This window comes from Lathamus discolor, chromosome 1, assembly GCF_037157495.1.
Source record: "Lathamus discolor isolate bLatDis1 chromosome 1, bLatDis1.hap1, whole genome shotgun sequence".
Lineage (NCBI taxonomy): Eukaryota > Metazoa > Chordata > Aves > Psittaciformes > Psittacidae > Lathamus > Lathamus discolor.
Window position 1 is genome coordinate 125,205,394 of NC_088884.1, and position 18,140 is coordinate 125,223,533.

An 18,140-nucleotide genomic window follows, 5' to 3' on the forward strand; every position below is an offset into this window, starting at 1 on the left:
TATTTTTGCACAATATCAAGGTTGTCACGATTCTGCACTTCCTGCATCTCTAAAGATATAAATGCTGGGTGCTGGATTTTATTCATTTGAAGACACAACACAAACTGAATTTTTAGCTGCAGCAAAGGCACCTTCCCAGCTCTAGTTTATTCTGCTTTATTCAGTTTCTGCTCCCCTCCTCGTGTCTATTACTATGGTAATGAAACCTGCAGTGAGCCACAGCCCAATTAAACTCCTAGCGACTTGGCAAGTATTTAGAAATCTAAATAAACTACCCGATAGACTTCAGAGGACTAAAGCTCTTCAGCTTGCATTGCTACAACTTGGTAAATGGGTCCAAATGCTCTAGCCAAGTTTTCAAGATTTTTTCTTACATGTAAACATTTTTCTAGCTATTGAGAAACATGCCTACCTCCAGAGCACAAGCTAGTTTTGATGGTTTCCATATTCAACATTCTGTGAAAGAATGTATGTAAACCGCACATGACTCAGTAAGATATGCTTATCAAAATAATTCAGAGCATTTTATTTTAGATAGTTAAGGCAGGAAATCAGAAGTTTCTGCAACACTTTTCAGACAGGTCTATTTTCAAGCGTATAAAACAGCAAGGAAGTGCTAATATGTTTTTTAATTGGATGATGAAAGGTTAATTCAATACTTAATCTATGTAAAACTTCAAACAGTATCTAGACTCACGTTCTGGAAACACACACATATTACTAACTTTAATTATAATTAGGTTGTATTCCCACTGATGATCAATAATCAGCGCATCCAAAACATAACAAAAGGTACAGCAGTGGAAAAAAAAACATTCAGTAACTGTCTTCACTCCTAACAAGGTCTAGGAAAAAATGTATGACTTGCAAAATCCCTTGAGGGCTAACAAATTAAGGCTCATGTTTAACAAAATTCCTAAGCTATAAATATATGTTATCAAGAACAGGGCTCTCTTACAAAACCCCGTTTCTTTCAGCTGCTTCCTCTTCCCAACAGAAGTTGCTCTGAATTTTTTTTTGGTTAAAACTCAGACAGTTCTTATATAAACGTCCTCCTGACTGCTTTACAATATTGAATCATCTGGAACTACATAAGAAAGCACTAAATGTCATCGGTATACCGTAACCCTCAGCTTATACCTCATTAATAAGAATTCAGACTACCTTACATGCTTTACCATAGAGGGCCAGTTTTTGTGTGTGTGGGCAAACGAACAGGACCAGAAAAACCTTCAGCATGGAAGTACATGTAAACCATCCAAATACGGACCACCTATTTCTGCTAGTTAAGTGCACATACCAAGACACCATTTCAAAGTCAACATATTCAACCTGCAGAAGTAGCAATATAGATATCATGGCAAACATGCAGGTCGACTGCAGTCTGAAATACTTATATGTTCCAAGAGACTGTAAAAGCAGAATGAAAGGAAGGTAAGTTATCTGTTGTTGCTACATTCTGTTTTAATTCTGCTGCTTTTGAATGTAACTAACTCTGCTGTGGTATATTTTGTCTCAGTTTTCCCATGTCATGGTTCAAATCATATACTAGCTGTAGGAATTTTTTCAACTAGATCTCCTCCATTAGATACCTACCTTATAAATCACCTCCAAGAATTTCCTCCCAAATAAATGAGCTTTACCTAATTATACATGCATATTTTCACCCAACAGCTACTGAACTTGACATCTGCTATTTATATTTTATAAAGAACTCCAAATAGACTAAGCATCTACAAGGTTCAAAAATGCTAGCAGCCAAAAAGAGCAGACCAATTAATACCCCCTTAAAGGGCAAAGTCGTGGTTTGAAGTCCCAGAGAGAAGTGTAAGTGATAAAATCACAGTCAAAAGCCTCAGCTGTGAGAAGTTTTTCTGGGTTCATAGCTTAATTTCAAAGAATCAAACCTCAAAACACAAACCAAGAATTAATGCTGCTGGTGAAAGAACTGCTGCTGTAAAAGAAAACTTTGAATTATCACAGGTTTTCTGAATGCAAATTTGTTTAAATGATACATGAAGCAGACGGTGTATAAGGTAACTTGACAAAAACACTCTAATTCCTAAGTCTTATTTGTGTAGATTTTGGCTGCAAATGTGTAAATTACTTCATAAAACTTTTGATATCAAATAGCATCTACAAAATATGGACAAAATAAAATTGGCATTTATTGAACCAACATAGTATTTCCCAAAATAACAATGTAAAACTAAAATGTGATCCTGAACATGTACACAGACAAATGACTCACAGGCTCCTCTAGGAATTAATCTCAACTGTCTTAGAGAAACTTGCTACCCAACAAGACAGCTCAAAGTATTTCCCTTAACAATAAAAAAACCCGTCTTTCTTACAGAAGATAAGAGAAGAAACTAGCTCTCCTTTGCTTCTAGATTCAGGATATAAAAATGTAGCAAAGCTGCATAAATTCAGGACTACCATAAAGGAATATATCCTTCTCTTCTTCACTGATGAGGAATCATGCTCATCCTCTCTGTTTTCTTCATTCTCCCTTAATCTTAGTTTGGCAAAGTAAAAGAACTTGTGTAAATGGCTTGCTCTCAAAGAATAATCAATTATTACTTTAAATAGTGTTATAAGTACCAAAATGATTGGCAGCAATAAGATCCAATTAAATCATCTTCATGCTAAAAAGAAACCCTCCCTCTTCCAATCCAACTTCCTTGTCATTTACTTAGTATTCAGAAATGAAGTAAAAGCCAAAATTGAAAAGCTTGGAGAAATGCTGGAATTTATACTTACAAAAACAAAAACTATAAAAGCAAAAGGACTCCAGCCAACCACTTCTGATGTATTAAATCCTACAACCACAACTGCTCCATGGCTTAAAATTAACGCTCAGAATGTCAGGGAGGGTATTTCCAGAAGGGGAACATCTAGAAACAAGAACATAACTTCTTCTCTTGACCTGTCAGAACCATTTTGCACATTTCTAAAATTAAAACGAGTTCATGAAGCAAAAGGAAAAGTGGACTTAAAAGACACACTTCACAGCCTGTGACTATAAACTGCATCATTTAATATCATCTAAAAGTACACAAGAATGACCTGACTCTAGCCTGAGCTGCCAGCTTGTATTTTAGTCATGCTGAAAACAAGTCAAGAAGAAACAGAACATAATGTACAGAAGGTTACTGGCTTTTAAAGAGGGTGGCAGAGAATAATTCAGATTCTCAATGGGAATTATATGCCTAATTGGAAACATAACCAGGAACATGGTTATCACAAAAGGAAAGCAGCACTCCAGGATACAGGACGACTATGTGGCAGGAGTTTCACTCCATGGTGCATTTAGCGCTGTAATTTAATTCCTGTGGGGACTAATGGTGAGAGCGCTTTTGAACAAGCTTATGCAATTAAAGCACCCGAGGTGGTTTAATGACTTTGCACCAGCACCAAAATAAGGTATTTTTCCATGTTGGCATCAAAGGAACTATTAATTCTTGATAACAAAAGTGTTTGTTACTGAGAAAAAAAAGGCAACTTCTGTCAGAACTTCTGAAATGATGCTTTGAATCCTGCCCACCCCATCATCTCCAAAATGTCTCTCAGCCAGAAATCAAATCAATTGCTCAATGCTTGCAGCATATATGTTAGCTAGACTTTTATTCTGCCTAAGAGCACAAAAGATGCCAAAACTGATTTTGTTTGGTCAGTTCTCAGAGGTATCTTCTGAAGGACCGGATAAAAGATTACATGGATTATCATATAATCAGCTCATTGTTTCTAGTAGTAGATGTGCACCTCACATCCCAGTAAAAAAATAAATACTTGAAGGTCCTTCCTGGTGGGCACCAAGTTGAACATGAGCCAATAATGTGCCCTTATGGCAAAAAGGGGTAATGGTATCCTGAGCTTCATTAGGAGGAGTCTTGCCAGGAGCTCAAAGGAGATCAAACCTTCCCCTTTCCTCAGCACTGATGAGGCCAAACCTGGAGTACTGTGTCCAGTTCTGGGCTCCCCAGTACAAGAGACACAGACATACAGGAGAGTCCAGTGATGAGCCACTATCAAGGGACTAGAGCATCTCTCTTATGAGGAAAGGCTGAGAGAGCTAGCACTGTTCAGCCTAGTAAAGGCTCAGGGGAATCTCATCAGTGTAGTACCTGAAGCGAAGAGACAAAAATGATGGAGCCATGTTCTTTTCAGTGGTACTCAGTGAAACACAACTGAAACACAGGAGATTCAGTTTGAAAATCAGTAAACTGTGACGGTGAGTGAGCACGGGTTGCCCAGAGAGGCTGTGCAGTCTCCATCCCTGGCGATATTCAAAAGCTGTCTGTATACCATCCAGGGCAACTGGTTCTAGGTGGCCCTGCTTGAGCAGACAAGATGACCACCAGTGGTCCCTTCCTGCTCTAGGTCATTAAAATATGAATCTCAATATAAGGAGACTATTAATTGGTTCCATTAATTGGTTCCATAGCATTCAGTGTGATCCACACATTGAAGGAGTTGTTAACAATAAAAGGCCACTGAATTGCTACAGCACAACCTGTGTTAGTAAGGGAGGGCAAAAGCATACTGTCTGTATAAACTGTCAGTAATAAGATCATCTGTCTCAAGAACAAGGAATGTCAAATAATATTTACTTGGATGACAGCAATTAGTACATCACTAACGACAATGAAAATTTGTGGGATCATGATGGATATTTGGCTGAACATAAACTTTTGTTACACTCAGGCCAAATGAATGGATACAAATTCTCAAGATCTAAACATCAGAATAACAGGATAAAAGTAAAAGGGTCATACTATCAACATTTCATCACTGAAAAAGACCATGCAGCACTGTACCTAGTTCTGGAATGCACTTACCATGCCAGAAGGAAGAACTAGAGATAATTCAGAGAATAACAGCATCATAATTTTAAGGACTGAAAAAACATAACTTAGAGTCCCAAAGAAAGCCGTCAGAATGTAACCTCTCAGCTGCAACCAAGCCACACCTAAGCGTTTACTTAAACAACAAAAAGTTGATAAGAGAAACAATTCTACCTTTGATTTTGCAGACAAATGTGTAAAATGATCCAAGTGACAAAAGCTGAAAACAAAACCAGCCACATCTAGAAGCAAAACTATTCATTATGTTTTACTTGCTTTAAAGAATGCAAGGATAATTAGACACCTAAACAAGCTCAAGTCTTGGAGGCTTTTGTCTGGGTTGTGTACATTGTTGGGTTTTTTTGGGGGGGTGGGAGGGGCTGAGGTTTTTTGGAGGATTTTTTGGAGGTTTTTTTGTTGTCATGTTTGGTTTGTGTTTTTTTTTTTAAGTGGAAATTTATTATTCAACTGTGTGTCCCCTCCTTCCCCCACCCCCAGTGTTAGAGGCACATTTTTTGGACTCAAAACAAGAACTGGATATCAGGAATTCCTATGATCAAAATAAAGGCTCATGAAGTTCCCTTGAAGATCTGTGAAAACTGGTATCCACAGTCTTTACTGCAGTTAAGCTGAGGCTCTCATAAGTGCAGTATGATTTAGGGCATTCCAGAGCTCCCCTACTACAAACAAAGCTTTAAAAAAAATAATTTTCAGTTGTTTTTAAAATGAAATCCTGCACTTTTTGAAGATAATGTTATTTTCTTCATCCAAAGGAAAGAGCAGTACAATGTATTCCCTCCTTTAAAAGATGGCCATTTGCAACAGTTTTTCATATTGATCTCCAAGAACCTAAGATGAGCTCTTCATCTGCCACAGGCATACACACAACTAAAGTCATCCTAATGAGGAGAAAGCAGAGTTTTGAAACTTATTTCAGAGAATATTGGTAATATTAAGTAAGACAAATATCTGGGAGCTGTAGTCTCAAGTTGGTGTATTTTTATAAGATCTTGCTTGTTTCCTCTAACCTTCCCCCTAGCATATCTTTTTTCTTACTCCTGCTGAAAAGAAACACTGTTCTGGGAAAAAGTGTGCTTCCTGTGTTTACTACAGGAAAATGACAGAGGAAAACTGGAGAAATGGGTATGCATGGCAGGATGCAAACATTATTGTATCAATAATGCTTTTGCTGTAGTTCAATATATACCATTGTCTGTCACATAAACAATCATTGTAAAATTATTTTAAATCAATGGATCGGAACTCAAGACCAAAAAAAAAAGACGACTGTACAGACCAAAAATCAATGGGAAAGCTGTTTTCTTGAGCGGTACTTACACCAAGAGCAGCTTGGTAGGTAACTTCTGAAGGGAAGGTAAATGAAGGCCCTGTTGTGACTGGGCTGCTAGGGGGAGGAGTCACAATTAGCCCCGTAGTACCAATATGAACCTGTCAAAGATAAAAAACACGCAGCAGGATCAGTTCTGAGTAGTTTAATAAAAGCTGGTTTTGGCACAGCTGTATGCTTCATGGTCAGAAACACCAGTACTCACCTGTAACTCTAGAACCAATGTTTTGGTATTCATACGAACAGTACTGGATCACACTGCTCACTTTCCCCTCCCCACCCCCATGTTTCAGAAACTTTGGAAATACATTGAACTAGTCATGGAAAACACACTTTTACCAATGTTGGTTTTATTTTTTTTCCATAAAAGGCTGTCAGATCCCAAAGACATGCAAATAAAACATATTACCAGCTCATATAAAATGACACCAACACTTCAAAGTCTGCATTACTACCTCTTCTCCAAAATGTAATCTCTCTGTGAAACAACTGTTCATGAACCATTGTAACTTGTAACTAAAAGCTTTGAGGAGACTAACGATAAATAAAGGCAGATAATTTTTTCTACTTATCACAAGCAGATTAATATGGTACATCTCTAGAATTCATGTAATTTTCAAGTTGAACTTAGCTTTTACTTGCATTTATTTATTAATATCTAGTATTATATTAAATGTAGGAAAAAAACCAAGAAACTATATCACTCCAGTTGCTAGTTTCCACAGCTTTATAAAAAGCTTTGTGGCACTTATGAAATTAACAACTGTGAAAAAAAATTAGCTTACAAGACCAAAAACACTTGCTATTATTGTATAAGAAGCGTTATAAAACATTTGCCTTCAATGCTTTCACGCTGGAAGATAAACTTACTGAAAATGTACGTTAATGTTAATTACATACAAGTAATAATTTGAATAGTCCGACAAGATTAGAAGCCTTCACAGTTATTAAAAAAAAACACGCACACATGATTTATGTTTGATTTCATGTAAATTACCTGAGAAGGGGCACTACAGGAAAGTCCTGTCAGCTCACTTATGCGGGCTGCTGCAGTTGGGTTGCTGGAGCTGATGAGGACAGGAGGGCTAATTTCCATTGAGTGGCGATTCTGAGAAGACTGTGAAGACTTGTTGGACATAGTGAGGGAGGTAAAAGAGTGACGTTTTTTGGTGTTTTTCTTGGTATCGGTGTGCTTTTGGGTTGAATTGTTGTGGGCTGCCCCAGAGGTACCTTCCCCAGAGTCAACAGCAGAACCTGAGGGCTTATCCAATTCTATGAGCTGTTTGGCTGCTGTGTTAAACTACAAAAGAAAGCCACATATTAGTATTTCTTTTTTCTGTATAAAAAAATACCTGACTGTAACAGAAATACCTATTTTTTTTAATTCATAATAAAATTTAAACCATGCAACTTAAAACCGTGACATACTGCCCTACTCTACAAATCAATCATTACTAAATTACATTTTTCACAAACCCTTTACTTCCACAAAGTATTTTTTATATTTTAGAGCTACTGGAAGTAATAATGTCAGAACTCTCATTTACTCATGAGCTGAAGTAGCACCAGCACCAGTTTGCTGAACAAGTTAACTAACATTAATATGTACCACTAAATATGAATACAGTTACTCGGATAAGTGTAGCCAATTATGAAGAAGGGAAAAAACTGTGAAGAACATCAGGATGAAAGAATGAAATTAATTACCATGGAAGTATGACTTCTATTCTTCGTGTATTATTTCTTGTATTTATTTTATCCCTTTTTCCACAAGTACTAAAATATCTACTATGTTTATGAAGAGTTTTAAAGTAGCATTTTACCCCGTCACAACAAAATAGGCAAGTTAAGACATCATTAATCATGGTATCATTACACTGATTTAAATGCAGCTCCCACAAATGACAACAGCTTATACCCTGAATACTTTCTGAATACTTTCCTTTATATTTGAGGACAAGTAGATGTATATGAAGTGGTACAAAAGAATAAAGAATGTATTTATTCATATTTTTTTAATATAGAAATGGTTTCCAAAGGCATTTGAAAGATGAGATCCAGAAGGAAATTCCATGCATATTCAGAAGAAACAGACAAAGCTCAAAGCTGGAACTACCAGAACAATCAGGAGATGACGTAAAAACCTACTAGGATGTAAGAGAGGAAAATTATGAAATGCTTGAAGAATCAGAACTACTCAGAATGTACTGCAGTGGAAGAATGGCATAATGGGAGATTTAGAAAAGAGTATGAAGATGAGAATATAGGTTTTTTTCCTAAATGTTCCTATTGTTGGTCCTATTGCTGGAAGGGTAGAAGACAATGTCATAGTAGTAAACATTCCTGAGAAAAAAAATGGACACTAGATTTTCCTTCCTGCTAATACTGCACATAGATCATACAGACAAAATGATTTTTTAGTACTTGTTTAGTACAGAAGACATAACCCTACAGCTTTCTCCAATTAACCTGCAAGCTCATTACTGAGGTAATTACTTTTTTATTTATTAAATTTTAAATGTAGAGCAAACATACCTTTAACAGACCAGTGAAAACAACATAATTTTATCACAGATCACTTATAGGAGGCTGGAAGAAGCATAAAATAAGGCCAAAAAAAGCTTTCTCTGCTACCCAATCTGTTAGGGTCCTACCCCTCATCATGGAAGAAAGCACACACTTTTCAAAGAGTAATCATTTTATGCATTTTGTACATTTTATTTTTTCCACCTCAGATCAAAATTCTTCCTGTCCTTCCCAAGAACCCATGTCTTCCATTATGTCTTATTCAATGCCTGCAACCACTTCTATGCATATCTAACCTACTCCTTTATTTTCCAAAGAGCCTCTTCACAAATTGCACAGAGACCAGAGAAAGAAAAGCAGTACTCATCCCTAAAACAGAAATACCGAATCAAAAAAGTTACCAGATCACCCAGGAATAAAAAACAAAACCAAAAGCCACTCTGCTAAAAGCACCCCAAGGTACCTGTTACACCTAATTATGTTTATTGACCTCCTGAAGCTGCTAATGCCTGCAGAATCTGAATATTCTATACAGCGAACAACCTGTTAGAGAAAAGTTAAGGCTTGCCCATGGGACTGTTTCATCTGATATAAGCAATGCACTGAGCTTTTTTATGTTGAGAAGCAAGCACAGGGCAGCACCATGAAACTAAACACGGAAGTGAACAGATTACTGGCCTTCTAGAAGTAACCTGAAGCCAGCAACAGTTGCAGAATATTCTGCAAGGTGCAGTTTACTTCTTCCTTGAGAAAAGAGGAACTTGCATGCATTCCCCAATGAAATGGTTAGCAACCATGCAAAATCACCATGGGGATGCATCCCACTCAAGCTATGACGTGTTTCAAGACAGCATTCCTTTTTGCAGACACCCTGTGCCTGCTCCCACATTTTCTACGTCAGGTGTTTTCCTGCACAGATGTATTTGATCAGAAGCTTCTTGACTTTAACTTTTATATTCACATTAATTTTTTTTCATTCAACAAAATTTTTGCTGTACCAGGTAGCCTGAAATCCAATGCCCCTTCCTACAAAAACCCAGGAAACACAACAACTTTCCAAACAGTGGCAAGACCAAGCCGTGTGTGAGTGCTGTGGTAGGAGTTGAGGCTAGCAGATAGGTTTGCCTGCTTGCAGCCACCTGGAGAAATTATCAAGTAGACTAACATGCAAGACCTATTTTAAAATCTCTTATGGTTTACAGTATTTAGTTTACAAACCAGGTTTTCTTCACTCACATGCAGATAGGTAGAATTCAAATACCATCACCTTCTGAAAAGAAGTGAAAACACCATCTTCTCCCTCAAACGATCTTTCCATCCACGTTCATCCAAAGTTTTTATTTATGCTATTTTACTACATCACCATAGGTCAAGAAGTTAATTTTTTTTACACATTACCAACTCTATTATTAGTCAAAATTCCAATTTCTGGACAACATTTCACTTTCATATATACTTGGGAACAAAGGAGTAAAGCCTGTATGTAAGTGGAACTAAGGCAAATGTTGTCCTTAACTGACAAGTATGTTTCGAAACACTCCTGTCTTGAACATGGGAAGATGCTAACAAAAAAACCTAAACCTGACACACTAAGAACCTAAAATCTTATGTTCTCATTGATTAAAATGTCCTCTTAAGTGATGGATGGAGTTGTACAAAATGACAATGAACTTTAAAAAAATATAATCTAAATATTCACTGTAGTGGAATTCTTCCTCCCCTACACTTCTATTAGACTGTTTATAAATAAAGCTAGAGGAGCTGAATTAATATAAAGGTGTTTCCCAGTTGTTCATGCCAACTTGGGAAAACAAAAGCTGTCATTATTTTCTACTGACAATTTGATTTAAAGTGATTTCTTTTCCCTGATTTTTCTTTTTCTATTCAGGACATTAATGCTTTTCTAGTTGTTCTGTACGAGTGCTGAATAACTTGTAAAAATAGAAATACTTTTAAGATTTGGAGTGTGTTTACTAAGTGTTAAACCATATCAAAATTTCCAAGTTTTCCAACAAATGTGTATTATAGCTAGAACTGTACTCTACACAGAAAAATAGTAGTATCTGTTTAGTTCTGATTAATCTTTCTTTTTGGAACGGAGATAAATGTAAGTGTTGTAAACTTAATCATGCACTTTCTAGACTTACTGCATTTGATTTCATCCCTGCACAAGAATCTGGTCGACCAGCTTTTAATGCAAGTGTGTTGAAATTCCATCAGTTAAAAGTCTAGTAATTTAGATATGTTAATCAGGTGTTTCTCGAGTAAAACTAGAGGGTTTGCTTGGTTTTAGCACTTCTTAGAAAATAGAAATTTTTGCAATGTATGCATTATGTATTTTTCATTTGCAGATAGAAATAACTATTTCACAGTGCTATGTGTCTACAGATAAAGATGGAATGTTTTGTGAGTCAGTTAAACTACACTTTCAACAGAATCACTATTAAAAATTCTCTCAGAATGTTTTTGGTCTTAGCTTTCATTATTGCTACAAATTTAGTAAGAAAGTAATGTAAAAGAATAGAACAGATTAGGGAACACTGAATCATAAAATGTTCCTCCGAGTAAAAAGTTGTCCTCAACTATATTCAGATAGATTCAGTGTTTTTCATAGTCTTCATCATACCTCAGATTTTATCTGTAAATACAGCTAGTAATTCACATTAAAAAACCAAAACCAAAACCAATAAAAAGACGTGGACTAACAAGGCAGTGTCAAAAAATAGGTTATGATTACAGAACGGCAAAATACAACTGAAAACGACAGATTAAAAATACTCAGAAATATTTACTGCTTCTCATCTTCAGTGTCTTTAATAATAACATAGCCAAGAATGGTTTGATATACTTGGTTGTATCAGCTGTCTGTGTATTTTCCAGAACAACAGCTATATAATCGCAGAAAACAGGTATTTCAAAATTCAAATCGAGAGTTTTCAGTTTCCTGCGTATCTCACTGCTCTTCACCACAGCATGTGTTTCAGTTTAGTATATACTGAAAAAAACCTCACCTACCTGATCTGTAGTATCTCTTTGGGTATTATCTATCATTCTAGATTTCCCATTATCATTTTAGTGGGGATTTGCACGTGTGTACACAAGTCCTCTCGTTCTAAAAGGGTTAACTGAAAATACATCTTCATAGTTGACGGAATTCGAAAACATTAACAGTGAAATGTATTTTGTGACTACTACTTTTACATACTTTTGTTTTAAGAGTACATCTCTATTTTGCAAACTTTTGTAGAGATGGAAAAGGAGCTGTGAGCTACTTAGCCAAAGTGGCAGCCCTAGGAAAGGGCTTTTTCTAACTTGGCTAAGTTAAGTGATTTAGTTTTAAAAAGCTTTACTGGCTGAAGAGGCAGTTAATTGCAAGGAGCTAGGAGTGAATAGCCAGGGGAAAGAACTTTGTAGAGTGGCTTTTAAAAGCTTCTTAAACTGAAGCCAGAACTGCACTAAGGAGGTTGAAATCCTTCTGGTTTTGCTGTTTAGTTGTTTGTTGGTTTTTTTTCCAGTCATTTTAATGCTTCCTATCCCCAGATGTACAGGTCCTTACACCAACCTATAAAAATGCATATACATACTTTCCCTTTCAAGAAGAATAAATTCTATGTTGGTTGAACAGAGTAATTTTTTTAATGGTTCCCATCTCATCATGGCATTCAGAAATCCCAACTCAAAAACCTCACTTTATTCTTAGTATGGTTACACATTTCTTCTGTGACCCGAGGTAGATATTTCCCATCCCACAGATTACAGGAAATTACTTTTTTCTTTCAGCATTCTGCCTCACTTATTTAAATAAAATCTTGTCAGTGCAAGAAGTGTATCTTACCAAGTATCCATAGCAGATGCTTGGTAAGGTACGTATCAGAAAAAGACAAACACTATTCCAAACTTCTGTATCTTTCCCTAATGCAAATTTTAATAATAATTGCTGCAGCTGTAAACCGTTCTTAATGACCTATGTCTTCCTATATAGAAAACACAGCTTTCAACTCTTAAACCTTAAAAGGCTGGGGAAACTTTCTCAGTTGCTACTTCTGTAAATTGTCGTATCGTATATGAGAAATGCAGGAAGATACAGGATGTTTAAAATAAGGGTTTGTTAGATGTAAAAATCAATGCTTTTCCTGCTTACCAACAGCCTGTTCTTTGACTTCCTAGTTGTGCTAATTTGGTTTTGAGAGGCAGGTATTAGGGACAGTGCAAAGCCTACTATTTTATTTCTCTGACTGGCTGATTGCTTTCATTTTGTGTTTAAGTAAGTGTGGTTTGTGATTGACTGCACAACTCCGCTATTAACAAGAAAACACAGTGACTGCCTCCAAATACTCTCATTCCAACTCCATTCAATGAAAACAGGTATCAAACAGCTAAGTAAAAATCACTTGTTCAACTGCTGAGGTCATTAACTTTCCCAAACTAAGCACACAGACCTTAGATTATTTTAGGTCCATGAGTATTTATATCTCAGGTTATTTTACAATCATAAGGAGTACCGATTATTTTTAGTTTTAGAAAATAAAATACACACTGGGCACAACCTTACCAAGTACTCAACTTCACTCACCTCAACATATGAAATTGGAAATATTCCTATCTTGTCAGCCAGCATTCCTTCTGCCCAGTTTTCATCCACACGGCGAATTACAGTCAGAACATCATCCTGTGTGAACATGCAGTGATTATGTCTCCCAGGTCTAATTAAGCTTCTAATTTCATTTCCCTCCATAACGCACGAGCAATCAGAGAAGGCAGTGCAAGGGCAAGGACACAGAGAAGGCATTCTGTAACAGGAGCACTTTTGGGGTTGAAGTCAGTTCCAGCCGTTCTTTTCCCTATTTTGTCAGAGTTCAGCTAACTGCCCACAGCTCATCTCAGCCATCTGACTTCATGCTTAGTGGCAGACTTCCTGCTGTGTTCAGTCCATGGTATTCATCAGCTCTCTTTTAAGTCCTTGGCATTTATCAACAGAACCACAACCTTTTTCCTTCTCAACTGACTCATTACCTAAACTTCCCTAGACAATTGCTTTTCTACTTAAGTACTTAAGAACACTGGTAAATGATACCATTTCTTTCACAATTACATAGAGCATTTGGACTAGATATGGTTTTGAGAACATTACATAAAAAAAGGATTTATGTGCACATTAAACATTGCTCTTGCTTATACTGGAGATACATAATTGCTTCATATGCAAGTTAAAATATTTGGAAAGATATGCTTACTCAAGCAGGACTGGGGATTTAAAACAAACAAAAACAAACCCAAAAACCAAACTAACAGTAACCAACTTTGCCAACAAGTTAATCAAAATATGCAAGTTAATGCCAATCATCCTCAACAGTATTGATGTTTTCTGCTGTGATAACCATTGTCTGTCCACATGTTAATACCGTTTTTAGAACTGTAGCCATCCTTTTCATTTTTAATAGGAATCGATTGGTAGAGAAGCAATTAGTTTGCGTTTGCTCTTGTGACATTCTTGTGCAATTTGATAAACTGAAGAATTAGAAACTGATTAACAGCTCTAATTCCTATTAAAACTCTGTATCATTACATGCTCTGCATGACAGAAAATTAGTTACAATAGAAATAACATTGGAAACATCGTATTTTCCAAAAGGCAATTAGTAATATTATAGAATGCCAAAGCTGAGTAGTACTTTTTGTCTAGTATCTAGATGTCACTAAATGCAAAGCTGAAAATAGTACCAACTTCAACAATTTAAAATGAGTTTCTTTAGAAGATGGAATACTTTATTCATAACATAGCTTATTTCTCATAAATTAAGAACATTACTACTGCAATTATGAAAACTTGCATTCTCAAAAATAAAACCTGAGAGGAATTACATGTAATTTAGGAAGAGAAGCAGGACAAAACTAATCAACATAAAAGAAATACCTGCACAATTACCTTTTTGAATATGTGCAGCTCCACTAAAGAACAGACAGACAAGACCACAGAACAGTCTTATTATTCTTACCCAAGTGCATGACATTATCAAAAGAAAATAATTTTACTCTGTTTTTTACCTTTGCAAATGGTAAACAGTCTTTATCTGCTTCCTTGTCTTTTACTTCGAAGTCATAAAGTGCTTTGCACTGAGGCGGAGGCTGAGGTAAAGGTTTAATAATCTGAACAAAATTGGTAGGAAAAAAGCCATGGATGCCATTGACTTCTCCATGATACCAATTTTCATCCACCTGTCGACGCAAAATGATGATGTCTCCTTTACTGAATTTAAGATCTCCAGGTTCTTTTCCCTCGTAGTTATACAATGCTTTGGCACATGGTAACTGAGGTACACCCTGAAAAGAAAAATCAAATCACTACAATTAAACGAGTATTACCAAGTACAATTTGCATCACATTCTGTGAGAGACTATGAATGAAACTATAAAATTACAAAGTAAAATTATACACAGTAAAATTATTTTATTGCAATGATTCTACTGATTTTATCCAATTGTGTAGGAAGAGCTTCAGTTCTATCCAGTCTTAACATGCCCCTAAACTTCATTATTTCTAACAATGGTACAATGTTGCAAGAGAGGCAGAAATCCGTAATATTTTAACCCTTGTGTACTAATTCAGTAAGCTTAAGCATTAAAAAAACCAAAACACCAACAAACCAAAATCCAAACTGGAAAGCATCCTGACTACTTGAGAGATCTGTCAGAAAAATGCCGCAAGACAATACAGCACTGGAATAACAAATTTGCCGTAAGACCTTTCAGGCATGTTTTCTGCCTTTCTTAGTATTCTCTTCACTTTACCTTTTCGCAAGCACAGAATGCTAAGGATGAGAGCATCAGGGAGGTGTTTTCCAGCTTGAAAAGCAAATCTCGCTTTATTAAGGGTGAGATATTTCATCCTGGAACAACCTTTTTAATTTAATAATTTATTTAAAAGCACAACTGAAGAGAATTACTGGGGGGTGGGAAGGGAAAGAAGAGGGGGAACTGTTGAAGGTGTGTTTCCTTGCGTTTTCTTCCCTTGATTCCTCCACGATATCTGAAAACTACAGGTCATTGGTGCAGCTCTTGAATGCATGTCAGGATTACCACATAATACTGTGTCATCCTTCCTTATATACACTGCAGGTATTACTTTTAATTGCTCAGTCTGTGCCTCCACATTTTACAAGAGCGAGCCACAAAACTCCACGACTCTAGTAGGGCCACTGCCTCCAAAACTCTTTCCCTCCAACTTTTCATATCTAGAGGGGAGCTCACCTGCTTCATGATGTAAAAAGCAGTAACCTGCATTACTAAGACAGTCTTTCCATAGCAAAGACAGCATTTATAGTCAACTAGAGCAGAGTCTTTCACACTTTTAGTGCCATCACTTATGGAAAAGGCATGCTATTCACCACATCTACCCCATGGTAGACTCTCAAGTCTTCTACCAGCTCAGACTGTAAACTGGAATTACACTTGCAATATCACACACAATGCCAGGAAATTCTCAGAAGGAACTACCTCTTCAAGTTTGTCTCATCAGTCAGAAGACAGAGTACTTGATAATTTATTTCACATTTAACAGTTAAAATTTTGTCTTTCAGTATAATCCAGTTTGTTTGAATATCTTTAATTTCTGTGTACAATTTTATAAACAGATTAATAATTTCATGAATAGGTAAATAATATCTTAAAGACTAGCTTATTCAATAATTTTATTTCTGTAACAGTCCTAAGAACCCAGTAGGTATATGCATAGATATAAATGAGTACAGGAAAATCAGAGTTCATTCTATTCTATTTGTGAGGGTCACTAAAACTGTTATATTAACACATGTTCACGAAACCTGGTGATCTTCAGGCTGACACAAACAACATTTTCCTTCACCATCACACTTCACTGCATCAGTGCAGAATGTACACCACTAAGCATACTCTGTGTAAACCTGGACAGGGAAAAAGACTATAAAACATCAACTAGAGAATTTGTGGGCCCCAACTGATTGAGGGGAAAATTTATGGCCACAACAGAAGAATGAAAAAAATACTGTATGTATGTATTTTTTAGTTCTACATACTCTCTGCAGAATAAACAGAACAAAGGAAGCAGTCAGTATAAATGTAGTAAGGACGAGCACAGAGAGAAACAGAGGGGGAGAGGGACGGCTGGAAGAAAAAAGAAACACATCTCTGCACAAGAGAGGGGGCGCTGCTCACATTTCTATTTCTACCCAAACAACAAACTCACAAAAAGTCCCCAAACTTACAGCCCTTCAGTGATTAGGAGCCAAAGAATTACTTGGTAGAAAAAAGGCCCCAAGCAATTATGGCTACTATAAGACATATGCATCTCTCTAGCACTGGAGGAAATAGCTGGAGTTCTGGGAATCACCCTTTTGTTCCAGGAGAAAGTTTTCTATGTCCCTGTACTGAGGAAGAACTTAAAGATTAGTTGCAAGTATAAAATACAGTTGGAAAAAAATATCTTTTTAAAAACCAAAACAAACCAGGAGTGCCAGCACAGCAGATCATGTCAATGTGATCAAACTCGTCAATTACAAAGAGTTGTGGTCAACGGCCTGATGTCCGTCTGGAGACCGGTAATGACTGGTGTCCCCCAGAGATCGGTGTTGGGACCGGTCTTGTTTAACATCTTCGTCGCTGACATGGAGAGTGGGATTGAGTGCGCCCTCAGCAAGTTTGCCGATGACACCAAGCTGTGTGGTCCCGTTGATATGCTGGAGGGAAGGGATGCCATCCAGAGGGACCTTGACACGCTTGTGAGGTGGGCTGATGCCAACCTTATGAAGTTCAACCACGACAAGTGCAAGGTCCTACACCTGGGTCGGAGCAATCCCAGGCACAGCTACAGACTGGGCAAAAAAGAGATTCAGAGCGGCCCTGCAGAGAAGGACTTGGGGGTGCTGGTTGATGAGAAAATGAACATGAGCCGGCAGTGTGCGCCTGCAGCCCAGACAGCCAACCGTATCCAGGGCTGCACCAAAAGGAGTGTGACCAACAGGTCAAAGGAGGTGATCCTGCCCCTCTACTCTGCTCTTGTGAGACCTCACCTGGAGTATTGTGTGCAGTTCTGGTGTCCTCAACATCAAAAGGACATGGAACTGCTGGAACAAGTCCAGAGGAGGGCCACGAGGATGATCAGGGGACTGGAGCACCTCCCGTATGAAGACAGGCTGAGGAAGTTGGGGCTGTTCAGCCTGGAGAAGAGAAGGCTGCGTGGAGACCTCATAGCAGCCTTCCAGTACCTGAAGGGGGCCTATAGGGATGCTGGGGAGGGACTCTTCATCAGGGACTGTAGTGACAGGACAAGGGGTAACGGGTTAAAACTTAAACAGGGGAAGTTTAGATTGGATATAAGGAGGAAATTCTTTCCTGTTAGGGTGGTGAGGCACTGGAATGGGTTGCCCAGGGAGGCTGTGAATGCT

At 37.3% G+C, this 18,140-nt stretch overlaps 1 protein-coding gene across 2 annotated transcripts in view; it reads right to left on the reverse strand.

The window, feature by feature from the left end:
* SH3RF1 (SH3 domain containing ring finger 1) overlaps positions 1-18,140 on the reverse strand; it is an 82,528-nt gene that overhangs the window by 18,817 nt on the left and 45,571 nt on the right. For both annotated transcript variants that reach the window (XM_065694262.1, XM_065694273.1), the window contains exons 3-6: positions 14,767-15,042; positions 13,295-13,390; positions 7,193-7,495; positions 6,186-6,296 (exon numbers count right to left, since the gene is read on the reverse strand). In XM_065694262.1, coding sequence (XP_065550334.1) covers positions 6,186-6,296; positions 7,193-7,495; positions 13,295-13,390; positions 14,767-15,042 — 786 coding nt within the window. The remainder of the gene's footprint in view (positions 1-6,185; positions 6,297-7,192; positions 7,496-13,294; positions 13,391-14,766; positions 15,043-18,140) is intronic.